Raw genomic sequence first — 10641 nt, 5'->3', positions numbered from 1 at the left:
AACCGCAACACGAAGAGGCTGTTGCAGTACGCTCACCAGGTCCCCGTCGGTACGACCCTTGGGCACAATGCGAGCGACGCGACTCCAGTAGGCGAGACGTTTCTGGTGGACCTTTTGCGCGACGACGCGACGCACGCCCGTTTCGTGCGGCTACGGTACGCAGTGGTAAAGGATGGTGCCGCTGCTGCTGCCGTCTTTCCGTTCCGTTGCCTAAACGCGGCCAAGGTGCCGACGGACGCCACCACGGCTGACGGTATCATTTGTCCGTTCGACGACTTTGTCCGGTTTATTGAGTCCAGCGGGGGCACGAACCCGGCCGGTGCGGTGTGCTACCTTGACGAGAGGACGAAGAGGGAGTTCAAGTGCGACGTGGATGGCGCCGCCCCATCGCAGGAGTGTGCCCGCTACCGTGCTCTGTGCCCGTTGCAGGCGTGTCCCGAGGGCCATATTTACGATGCGGGGAGCGGGTCGTGTTGGCCAGTTGAGGTTGATCACCGCATGCTATCCTGGGAGAATTTGGTTGCCTTGGTTGTTGCCCTGGCCTTTGGTGGTTTCATGCTTGCCATTATTTTGATTGAAGTGTCACCTGTGGTGACCGAGAAGCTGACGAATCTGTAGAACGGGGCTGCTGCTGTTGTGAGGGGTTGAGAGTTAGGATGGGGACACGAGTCCACCGTGTGGGGTTCTCAGCTCGTTACTACACCGCATTGATGTTTGTGGCTGCCTTGGTTGTTGAAGGGTAATGAGCGTGCTGGGCAAGCTGCATCTGCGTACATCACCGATAGTGTGGGAGGGGCGGAGTCACCGCGTCTTCGGGAGGACAAGCTGAGGGCAATCATGCGGAGTTAAAGCGGCGAGAAGGATGCATGGATGTAGGCTTTTTTTTTTTTGTAGGAATGTGTCTTCTGCCCACGAAGGTGGGTGGGTGGGTGGGATGTCGATGGGCTAACATCGAATTGACCAAATAAAAAAAAAACGAAAACAAACAAACAAACAAACAAAAAACAATGAAATCATCATAAAAGAAATAAAACAAAAAAAATACATTTATTTATTTATATATTGGACATGCACGGAAGGAGCTCACGCGGGAGCGAAAGGGAGGCAAAGAGCGCAGAGGGGAATTGTCGCGGCCGCGCACGTGCTCGTCACTGAGGGGCGTATGGTACTGACCGGGCTCGTCCCTCCGCCTCACGTGTATTTATATCCGCGCATTGGTTGATGCGTGCGTGTGCCTCACCGTGGGGAGGCACTAACACTCACAACGAGAAAAGGAGACGTAAGTGCAGAGAAACATAAACATGAGGGGAATAAACTCATAGGAGGACATGTTTTTTATGTGTTTCTTGTGTTTGAAGGGAAATGAAATAAAAGAAAATGAGGAGGTTCGTTTCAGTGGTGTTGTGGGACTGGGCAAAGAAGGCCGCGTTGGGAAAGAATGTGGAGATGTGGTAACCGAAAACACGGGCCGAAAATGAAGGTAACGAAAAGAAGGAGGGGTGGGGTGTGGGTGGGGACTACTTGAGGGATGACTAAAGTGAGGAAGGAAAGAGGGAATGGGAGAGGGGGCGACATACGGCCGCATATTACTTTGGTAAATGGGGAGGCCCTCAATCTCAACGGTGTGGCTCACCGGCTGCCGGTGTATGTGTGTGTCGGCCGGCCGTGCGCCCCCTCCTCTATTCTTGTTTTTTTTTTTTTGTCTTGTTTAACTTATTTGTTGCGTCTTGCTGATGTGACCACCGTGCAGGTCCCACCCGCCGCCATCTGGGGCGGTGGACCGAATGCGGTTTTGCCTTCTGCTGCGATGCATTGGAGCCTTCTGTTGCTTGCAGCTCTTTTTTTTTGTTTGCATGTGTGTTTCTTCTCTCTATCTTTCTTCCTTTCGTACTTAGTCGCTTGGTCGCCACTCTTCCTTTTTTGTTCACGTGGGGACAAAAGAGGCGTGCAGCAGCTGCTCGATATGGAGGCAGAGTACAATCTTCAGGTTACGCTGGACGGCGAGGATTCCCTGCCACCGCAGCTGCTGGCAACACACGAACAGACGCACGAGTCACTGCCGCGGCGTACCAAACTTGTCTTCCTCTACAGCAGCGAGGACGAGGACGACGTCTACTCGGCCGAGACGAGGCGAGACGGCGAGGCAGCTGTAGTTACGGGGGTCGTGGCGCTGAATCCGCCGCTGGACTCTCTTCAAGAGATGCAGCTTGAGGCCGAATTAGCGGCGCAACGTCAACCACACGACTCTGCGCTGCTGGCTGATGAAGCAGCGCCGCAGCCACAGCTGTTCACCGAGGACACTGCGGGGGAGGAGGTGACGCCAACCTCCACGGTTCTGAGTGGTGTGAAGGTGGTGGAGGCGCTGCCGCTTCGTGAGCCGGATGGTGGCTGTGGCAACGCGAGGGCGTCGCTGCGACGTCACTTGCAGGTAGAGGAGGCTGGACGACTTGCCTATGCTAGAAAGCGATTCCGCGACGAGGGTGGTATGGACAGCGGTCGTGATGGGGAGGAGGTGGATGATGCTGCGGCGGGCAGTGAGGATGCCGGTCTCACCGGTCCGCAGCCCATGGTGGACGGAGACGGGCTGGTGCGGGCGATTGCTGTGGGTGGCTATCAACTGACGGTGGACGAGCGTCAGCTGCAGAGCTGCAGTGGCGACGATGAGGAGCACGCACATGAGGGTGTGGAACGTGGAGACGACGGAGACGAGGTGGATGAGGAGGAGGACGAGGAGGATGAGATGGACGAGGAGCTTGATGAGGCGGTGGTGGTCGCGGTGGTGGAGCAGTTGGTGCGCTGCTGCGAGAGTGACGAACTAGACGCGTCACTGCGTGAATCTGGAGAGCGATTCCTTCTGAAGGCACGGTCGTGTCTGCAGCGGCTGAACGCCGGCGAGTTGGAGCCGGCGACCTTCGGCGAAGAGATGCGGGGCGACATATTATGTCTGTTGCGTGCCGTTCAGCGGCTGCGTCGCCCCAAAGACTCGCCGATTGTAATTGACGGGGTTGTGATGGATATATGACCGCCGCGCTGCCACCGAGCGTTTGGTGGCCGGGGCCCCCGGTAAGGCGTGAAAGCTGCTCGTAATTAATAATAATAATAATAATAAAATCTAACCAACAAACAAACAACACGAAGAGGGTGACGCAAAATAAATGCGAGGTGCTTGACGCCTCCATCCCCTCGTTTTATTCTTCTGCCGTGTGCTCCTTCCACTACCGCTGTCGCTCCCACCGCGCTGTTTGCATTGTGTGCCAATGCCACCTGCTTCAACCCTTATTGTTCTTTCCGTGTTTTTGTTGGCTTGCAGATTTTTTTTTTTTTTGTTAGTTGTTGTCATCGTGCGAGGTGCTTTCACGTATCCTCCTCCTTTGCTTTTTGCCTTGCGTGTGTGTGTGTGTGTGTGGCTGCAGCGTATCCCTCTTGTTGCGGTGTCTCCATATCGAACTTTTGCAGTCGTTCTCTTCCCCGCCTTTTCCAGTGCACGTACGCTACACAGCGGCCCCGCCTGCAGCATCGCGCCGCCGCATCCTTCCCGCTCTCGTACTGCTCACTGCGTGTAGAAGGGTGGAGACCGTCGTACAGGCGTCTCGGTGTGCGTGTGTGTGCTTGCCCGTGGCTGCGTGTTAGGCTTGGAACGAGACCGTGCCAGGCATTGACCGCACTCGGATAAGACACCTGCAGACAAGCATCGTGCAAGAGAACAAGCCCAAGTTAGCTTAAGGGCAAGGCAGAGAAGAAATCAACAACAACTACAAGAATAAGAAGAAAATAGCAGGGTTAAAAAATATAAATGAACCCGGCGGCGCAAGAGTTCGTTCCACGGAAGAGGACGATGGATCCCATAACTATGCAGATGATGGGCAGAAATGTTCCAACGCCGCATCAGCAGCAATGTCCGGCGCTGGCGCCAGCGCCGGTACCGGCACCGGCTCCCACTACATCCACAACGAGACTGCGGGCATCCGCGCCTGCCTTTGTTCCCAAGTCCTCTACAATTCCCGCAGCGTCACTGCCACCTACATCTATTCTGCAACCTCCAGTGGCAGTTCCGCCGCCGGTTCTCGCTCCGCAGAAGACGCAGCAGTACGTGGACCCAAATGCAGCGGTGGGGAGTGACTCACGGCAGTCGCCGGGCTCAAAGGCGCTCTCGCTGAGTGCGGCTCCGTACACGCCAACAAACCCGAAAGTGGCGGCAAGGTTCCCTTCCTCTCAGCCATCGCCGGGAGCCCCGAATCCAGACTTGAAGGAGACGGTGCAGACGCCGGTTCCAGAGGCGATGCAGACACCGACCCCAAATACGGCGCATGTGGAGCCTCAGCAGGAAGAACAACGAGCTCAAGAGGAGCAAGAAGTGAAAAAAGACCAGTCGCCTCAGGCACAAAAGGTGCAGACGCTAGGAATTGCCAATCGATTGGACCCCACTGTGCAAGAGGGTTCACTTGGTTCCGTCTCCGTGACGGATGAAAATAGTAGCATTCCTTTTCAGCAAACTGGCGCTTTAGGCGAGGCAGTGGAGAATGACTTTAGCGGCTCAGGCCTCCCCAGCGTTTTTGAGGTAAGCGTTCTCGCCAAGCCCCCTCCTGTGGAACTGGTACGGTTTAACACCGTCTGGGCACTATACGCTGACGATCACCCAACCCCGTTTGGGGCTCCACTAGCTTACGATCCCGTCCTTGTCCATTTGGTTGGGGACGTTGAGTGTTTCTGGCGCCTTTGGCGATACCTACCACCCCCGTCGGCGTTGGTACCCCCCTTCACATATCACTGGTTTCGTCGGGACATTAAGCCCAACTGGGAGCACGCCCGCAACAAGAACGGGGGCACCATCACCATCGTCATCTTTGACCGCGACAAGCCAGGACACAACAGCAAACAGACGATGGATGACGCCTTTATGACGATGCTTATGGCCTGCTGCGGGGAGACACTCGCGGAGAGCACAACGAACCTCAACGGCGTCATGCTCAAGGTGCGACAGAACAAGCCCACAACGGTGCAGATATGGACGGCGAACTCTGACCAGCGGAAGCTTAAGGCTATGGCCGTCAGCCTCAGAAGCCTGCTAGAAAAAGTCATCGGCGCAAAGCCGATGCAGAAGCTGGAGTATTTTTCCCACCAGCAGACGCAGGTGGGCGCGGCGGGTGCGACGGCGGGGCGAATGCGGGGGAAACCTACAAGAATAACACCGGACTTCACATTGTAAGGATTTGACGTGACAAGGCAAGGCGGAATACAGAAGGAAGAGCGACGGGGGCTTTTTTTTTTGTTATTCCGTTTCTTCCTCGACAGCGCACGCGCAGAGTAAGGCCAAGGCAAGGAAAGAAGAAGAGGAAGATCATATACTTCTCTTTAATATATATATATTAAGGAGGGGAAAAAGTGGAGAAAGGAGCAAAGCAACGCAGAGTAACGGACAAAAAGGATGAGCAATGGGGATGCGAAGCGGAGGGGGGAGTGGGTGGAGCGAGGAGAGGGATCCATGGAATAAAAACCACAAGGGCATACACGCACACAAAACAAACAAACAAAATAAGTAAAAAAAAAAAAAAATAAAATAAAAATAAAAGTAAAATAAACAACTTAATGTCGCAGCGATGTTTGATGGATGATTTCACTTCGATCTTGCGCACCTTCTTTTTTCCCGTTTTTCCCCATCGACTCCATCTTTAGGCCCCGCTGCCCCATCCGCACACAACCACGGCAACAGGGAGTCAACGGGTGCGACGGCAGGGCCGCAGAGAAAACGTTGCGGTTTGCCTGCTTTTATGGAGACGAGAACGACCGAACAAAATGTAAAAAAAAAAAAAAGAATGGAGGACGCAAAAGAAGATATATATATATACATATATATATATGTATATATATAGTGCTGAGATGTGGGAGCGGCGCAGATCACCCTTCCGCCAGAAAAGGAAGCCGCCACAAAATGGAGCAAAGAGGATGAGAATGAGGACTCTGTCCGGCCCCAGTTTTTGTGGATGAGGCTTTACGGCATATATGGATCTGTCGTGTATGCCTGTCTTTTGGTTTTCTTTTTTGTTCGAGGTGTGTTTGCGCGTGTTTGCCTGACGGTTTTATCCCTTGCGATCTCCTTCCTTCGTGAGCTGCGGGCGATTGTTATGGGGGGAGTCCCACACGGTTTTTCTTCACACACATGCATCCATGTGGAGGGAGCGCCGCACCATTTAACAACACCGCCACGCTCAGCAATGTGGCAGGCGCATACCTCGCCGGCCTTTACGTGGCAGTAGATTTTTGTTTGTTTTTGCCGCCGTTGTTCTTCTCCCTTTTTTTTTTTGTTGTTGCCGCCCTGCTTGCCTTCTATTTTTTTTTTTTTTTTGCGGTAACAAAACGAGAATAAAAAAAAAGCAGGGCAGGGGGTGGGGAAACATATATTTCTTTTTTGCTCTTTTTCTTTGATGCCTGTCTCTGCAAGTTTTATTTGGTTTTTGTGTTTTATCGCTGTCGGTTGCGGGCATGGCATGCGTCTGCCGCCGGGTGCGAGGCGCCGCTGACGGTGCCGCTGCGTTGCCTCGCCGAGGACATAGACGGGAGGGAGGAAGAGGCTCCATGCCATGTGTGTGTGTGTGTGACCGGAGGTAGCGAGAAAAATAAAAGCAATGCGGGGGCAGCGGTGAGTGGGGAACGCGTGCGCCGCCGGCGCTCCTCGCCCTTTTCCTCTCTCTTTGTGTATCCCCCATGTCTGTGTGTGTGCAGCAGCGAAAGAAGCGAGGAAGAAAAAGGCACTGAGATCATAAATAACAATAACAGAAAACGTAACACAAGTAATACTGAGAGGGGCGGCGCGTAGCGAAGGCGCAGGCGGTCAATCGGTGTGTGTGAGAGAGGAAGAGAGAAGGAAAGAAGAGGGCCGGTCACTGCCGTCAGCCGCCGCACACCAGTCTACAGCAAAATGCAACACGAATTTCCCCATCGCTTCCTTCACCTCGCTGCTACGCGGGCAGGCCAAAGCTGCCCCCCTCCCACACACACACACACACACACACGCACACAACAGGGAACGGAGGGAGAGGAATAACTTTTATTTTCACTTTTAGTATGTTTATATACACATAAATATATATATATATATAACTAACGACAATTTAACAGCGTCTACACGGAAAGGAAAAGAAGTAACGAGAGAGGAAGACGATGGCGGAGGTGGTGTGCGTGTGTGTGGGAGGAGGGGGGGGGCATCAGCGAATGGGGCATGTGGGAAGTGCGCCACCCCTCTCTCGCATTTGCCTGTCGCATGGAGAGCGTCCCATGGGCGCTGCTGCGGCACAACAGCGGGGTGCGGGGCGTCGAGCCGAAGGTACAGAATAAAGCAGACGATGAATGGGAGGAACATAGTAAGAACCAAAAGCAACAACAGAACCACAGAATAAAACAGAAAATCAACTCAGCCACGTACCTTATTTAAGGAAGAATGAAATGAAGGATATCTCATTCTGCGCTGTTGTGACGGCACCCCAGAGGTCTCTCTCTACCTAACCACCAATGGACCACCCATCGGAAAACAGGTGGAGCAATTGGGCACGAGTGATGGGGGGGGGGGGGTAAAAACAACGACAACGGCTGAGCGCACACGTGTGTGCGTGTGGGAGGTTTTGCTTAAAGGAATTATTGTCTTTTGGGAGCAGGGTGAAGTGTGAGACGCCGTTTCTTTACTGCTTTTTATTTTCTTTTTTTCTTTGGCCTTTTACCATTGACCATCCCCACCCCCGCTCCTACCACCTCAATTTACCTGAGAATGTTTGTTAAGCCAACAGAAAGATAAAACTGGGGGGAAGCCACTTACGACTCGCAAGGAAAAGAAAGAAGGTAGGAAGGAAACAAAAGAAGAACAAGGACAGGAAAACATGTTTTGTCGCCGTTTCTATGGGGCCACAAAGGGAGTGACAAATGCACTTTGCGTTGCTGCGTCCATGCGTTGCCTGCACTATGTTCCACGCATTCGGGATATTCAGTTTCTCATGGAAGATGTATTCGACATGTATCTGCACTACGAAAAGCTGGGACGGGCTGACGTCAACAAGGAGCTCTTTGATGGTCTTCTTGAAAAAGCCTCAAAGTTGGCCACGCACACACTTTTCCCGCTTTACACATCCTCTGATGATGAGGGATGCCACCTGCTAGAGGACGGAACGGTGAGGACGCCCAAGGGCTTTAAGGAGGCCTATGAGGTCTTCAAGAAGGGTGGTTGGGTTGGCATTTCATTTCCTGAGGAGTACGGTGGACAAGGGCTGCCAGGATCCGTTGGTTTCACTGTGCGAGAGTTGATGGCAACAGCCAATTGGCCCTTTGCGATGTATTCCGGTTTAAGCATGGGAGCCGCGAATACGCTCTTGACGTGGGGAAGCGAGGAGCAGAAGAAGACGTACCTCACCAAGCTTGTCAGTGGGGATTGGACCGGCACCATGTGCCTCACCGAACCGCAGTGCGGGACGGATTTGGCGCAAGTGGGGACGAAGGCGGAACCATGTAGTGATGGCACCTATAAGCTTCGGGGCACAAAAATTTTTATCTCCGCCGGCGAGCATGATATGACGGAGAATATTATTCATGTTGTCGTGGCAAGGCTACCAGATTCCGTGTCTACGACAAAAGACATTTCGCTTTTCTTGGTTCCACGTAATCTAGTAAAACCAGATGGGTCATTGGATCCGAAAAAAAATGTCCAATGTGTGGGGTTGGAGTCCAAAATGGGAATTAAGGGGAACGCCACGGCTCAGTTGAGCTTTGAGGACTCGGTGGGCTACCTTATTGGACAGCCCAACAAGGGGGTGAAGGAAATGCCAACTTTCTTGAATGCAGCCCGCGTAGGAGCATCGCTACAGGGTATTTGCCACGCTGAGCTTGCGTTTCAGAATGCGCTGAAGTACGCCCGTGAGCGTGGCTCTCAGCGTTCTCTCAGCGGGACAAAGTGCCCTGACAGAGCAAACGATCTCCTTGTGTGGCATCCAAACGTCCGCCAGAATATCCTGTTTGCAAAGGTCATTGCCGAGGGAGGTCGTGCATTCTTGATGGATGTGGATCGTCTGCGTGACATTCAGGAAGTCACCAAGGACGCAGCAAAGCGGATTGCACTGGAGCACGAGATTGACTTCTACACACCTATCGCCAAGGGATGCCTGACAGAATGGGGCCTGGAAGCTTCCTCGCGCTGCCTGCAGGTATGGGGTGGACATGGTTACATTAAGGGTAACGGCATGGAGCAGATTCTTCGTGACGCGCGTATTGCGACGCTGTATGAGGGCACAACGGGTATTCAGTCCCTTGACTTTATTGACCGCAAGGTGCTGCACTCTAAGACGGACGAGGTTGCTCGCTTCAGTGGAAAGGTGAACGCACTTGCGCGTTCGCATTTTTTCTCTCGTGGTCCTATTGGCAAATTTTCTCGGCGGCTATGGACGTTTCAGAAACAGTGGCGCTTGGCCATCACTAAGGTGAGGATGTGCGCTTTGAGCGACATCGACTCCGTGGGTGCCGCGTCGGAGGATATGCTGATGTGCACGGGTTACCTGGTGCTGGGCTACTACTGGCTGCGCATGGCCATCGCCGCGGAGAAGAAGGTTGCCGCCGACCAGGACCCGGATGGCTTCTACCAATGCAAACTGGATCTTTGCCAGTTCTTCTTCCAGAATCTTCTGCCGCGCGCGGATGCCCACTTTCAAGTTGTGCAGACCGGCTCCGACGTTGTGAAGGGCAACGAGGCGGCGTGGGACCTCGCCTAAAGGAGGGGGAGGGGTGGCGCCGACAAACGCTCGCCCGATGTTAAAAGGAGGAGCAGCAACAGCGGCAATACCTGCACTGAGGCAAACAAGATGAGATGAAGTGACTGGGGGTGGGCAAACGGCACTCCCTTAACGAGCAACCACAACAAACAGCTGCATCAGAAAAAAAAAAAAATGATGCGAAATCAAAGTGAGGCAACAACAGCTGATAAATAAAAAGGAAAAAGGCGGAGGTGCTTGCTGCTTTGTGTGCGACCACAACGGCTCTTATGCCAGTTTTTTATCTCTTCATTTTCTCTCTCTCCACCCCTCACGTTTTGCATTGCCAATATCTCTTTTTGTGTGCGGGTGTTTGTCTCCTCCTTTTAGTTTCTCACTTTTTCTTTCTTTACGTCGCAGGCATCATGCTGCGGGGAAGGAAGCGGACGAGGGCTGACGCGCGTCTTTTACGCGGTGCAGAATTGATGAAAGTACTTTTCCCCGGTCGTGAGAGATGTATAGATGGAGAGAGAGAGTGTGTATGGAGGGGCTATGCGCACACCCACATGGACACACGTGCATGAGGGACGCGAGGTGCAAATGCATGCAATTGTGTGAACAAGCGGAGTGAACGAGGGTGACGTAGAGGACGGTGTAACCCACGCTTCCAGTTAGGTGTCTGCGTGAGTGGGGAAGGGGCCTGTGCGTCATTGTTGTGTGTATATCTGGGCCTCTGTATGTGGTCCGGTCTCTCTTGCGACTTTGCCTCTGCGTCGATTGTTCTTTTTTTTTTTATGATTATTATTATTATCAGAAGGCGGTGGGAGGGGTGGTGAGGCAACGGTGCAACCTTTCGACTTTGTTTGTTTAATCCTTTTTTTTGACTTTGCTTTCCTACCTTTCTTTTTGTTTTTGTGTG

General features: G+C 53.0%; 4 protein-coding genes and 2 pseudogenes across 4 annotated transcripts in view, besides 10 other annotated features; 4 read left to right on the top strand and 2 right to left on the bottom strand.

Moving 5' to 3' along the window:
* Window positions 1–618, top strand: part of TraAM80_04250 (membrane-bound acid phosphatase) — a gene marked incomplete at both ends in the record, with an annotated part of 879 nt that extends 261 nt beyond the window's left edge. The window contains one exon of the mRNA XM_029381183.1: window positions 1–618. This exon is cut by the window's left edge and continues 261 nt beyond it. Coding sequence (XP_029239012.1) covers window positions 1–618 — 618 coding nt within the window.
* A 361-nt stretch (window positions 619–979) lies between these two features.
* Window positions 980–1008: a microsatellite.
* An 828-nt stretch (window positions 1009–1836) lies between these two features.
* Window positions 1837–1893: a sequence feature (GA-rich).
* Window positions 1894–1963: 70 nt separating this feature from the next.
* On the top strand, window positions 1964–3022 carry TraAM80_04249 (uncharacterized protein; the record flags this gene model as incomplete). Its single annotated transcript, XM_029381182.1, has 1 exon — window positions 1964–3022. One exon carries the CDS (start codon window positions 1964–1966, stop codon window positions 3020–3022), a length of 1059 nt encoding a protein of 352 aa, XP_029239011.1.
* Window positions 3023–3084: 62 nt separating this feature from the next.
* Window positions 3085–3112: a microsatellite.
* Window positions 3113–3384: 272 nt separating this feature from the next.
* Window positions 3385–3406: a microsatellite.
* Window positions 3407–3835: 429 nt separating this feature from the next.
* Window positions 3836–5206, top strand: TraAM80_04248 (eukaryotic translation initiation factor; the record flags this gene model as incomplete). Its single annotated transcript, XM_029381181.1, has 1 exon — window positions 3836–5206. One exon carries the CDS (start codon window positions 3836–3838, stop codon window positions 5204–5206), a length of 1371 nt encoding a protein of 456 aa, XP_029239010.1.
* Window positions 5207–5516: 310 nt separating this feature from the next.
* Window positions 5517–5582: a microsatellite.
* A 250-nt stretch (window positions 5583–5832) lies between these two features.
* Window positions 5833–5869: a microsatellite.
* Window positions 5870–6329: 460 nt separating this feature from the next.
* On the bottom strand, window positions 6330–6693 carry TraAM80_04247 (hypothetical protein; annotated as a pseudogene).
* A 294-nt stretch (window positions 6694–6987) lies between these two features.
* Window positions 6988–7017: a microsatellite.
* Window positions 7018–7061: 44 nt separating this feature from the next.
* Window positions 7062–7097: a microsatellite.
* A 717-nt stretch (window positions 7098–7814) lies between these two features.
* Window positions 7815–7865: a microsatellite.
* Window positions 7866–7868: 3 nt separating this feature from the next.
* TraAM80_04246 (putative acyl-CoA dehydrogenase) lies at window positions 7869–9743 on the top strand (the record flags this gene model as incomplete). The annotated part of the gene is made up of 1 exon (XM_029381180.1): window positions 7869–9743. The coding sequence occupies one exon, from the start codon at window positions 7869–7871 to the stop codon at window positions 9741–9743; it is 1875 nt and encodes a 624-aa protein (XP_029239009.1).
* A 148-nt stretch (window positions 9744–9891) lies between these two features.
* TraAM80_04245 (hypothetical protein) lies at window positions 9892–10434 on the bottom strand (annotated as a pseudogene).
* A 64-nt stretch (window positions 10435–10498) lies between these two features.
* Window positions 10499–10533: a microsatellite.
* Between the last annotated feature and the right edge of the window lie 108 nt (window positions 10534–10641).

Source organism: Trypanosoma rangeli (assembly GCF_003719475.1).
Source record: "Trypanosoma rangeli strain AM80 chromosome Unknown Tra_15.4_contig_00121, whole genome shotgun sequence".
Classification (NCBI taxonomy): Eukaryota; Euglenozoa; class Kinetoplastea; order Trypanosomatida; family Trypanosomatidae; genus Trypanosoma; species Trypanosoma rangeli.
This window is presented reverse-complemented; position numbering and strand designations above follow the sequence as displayed.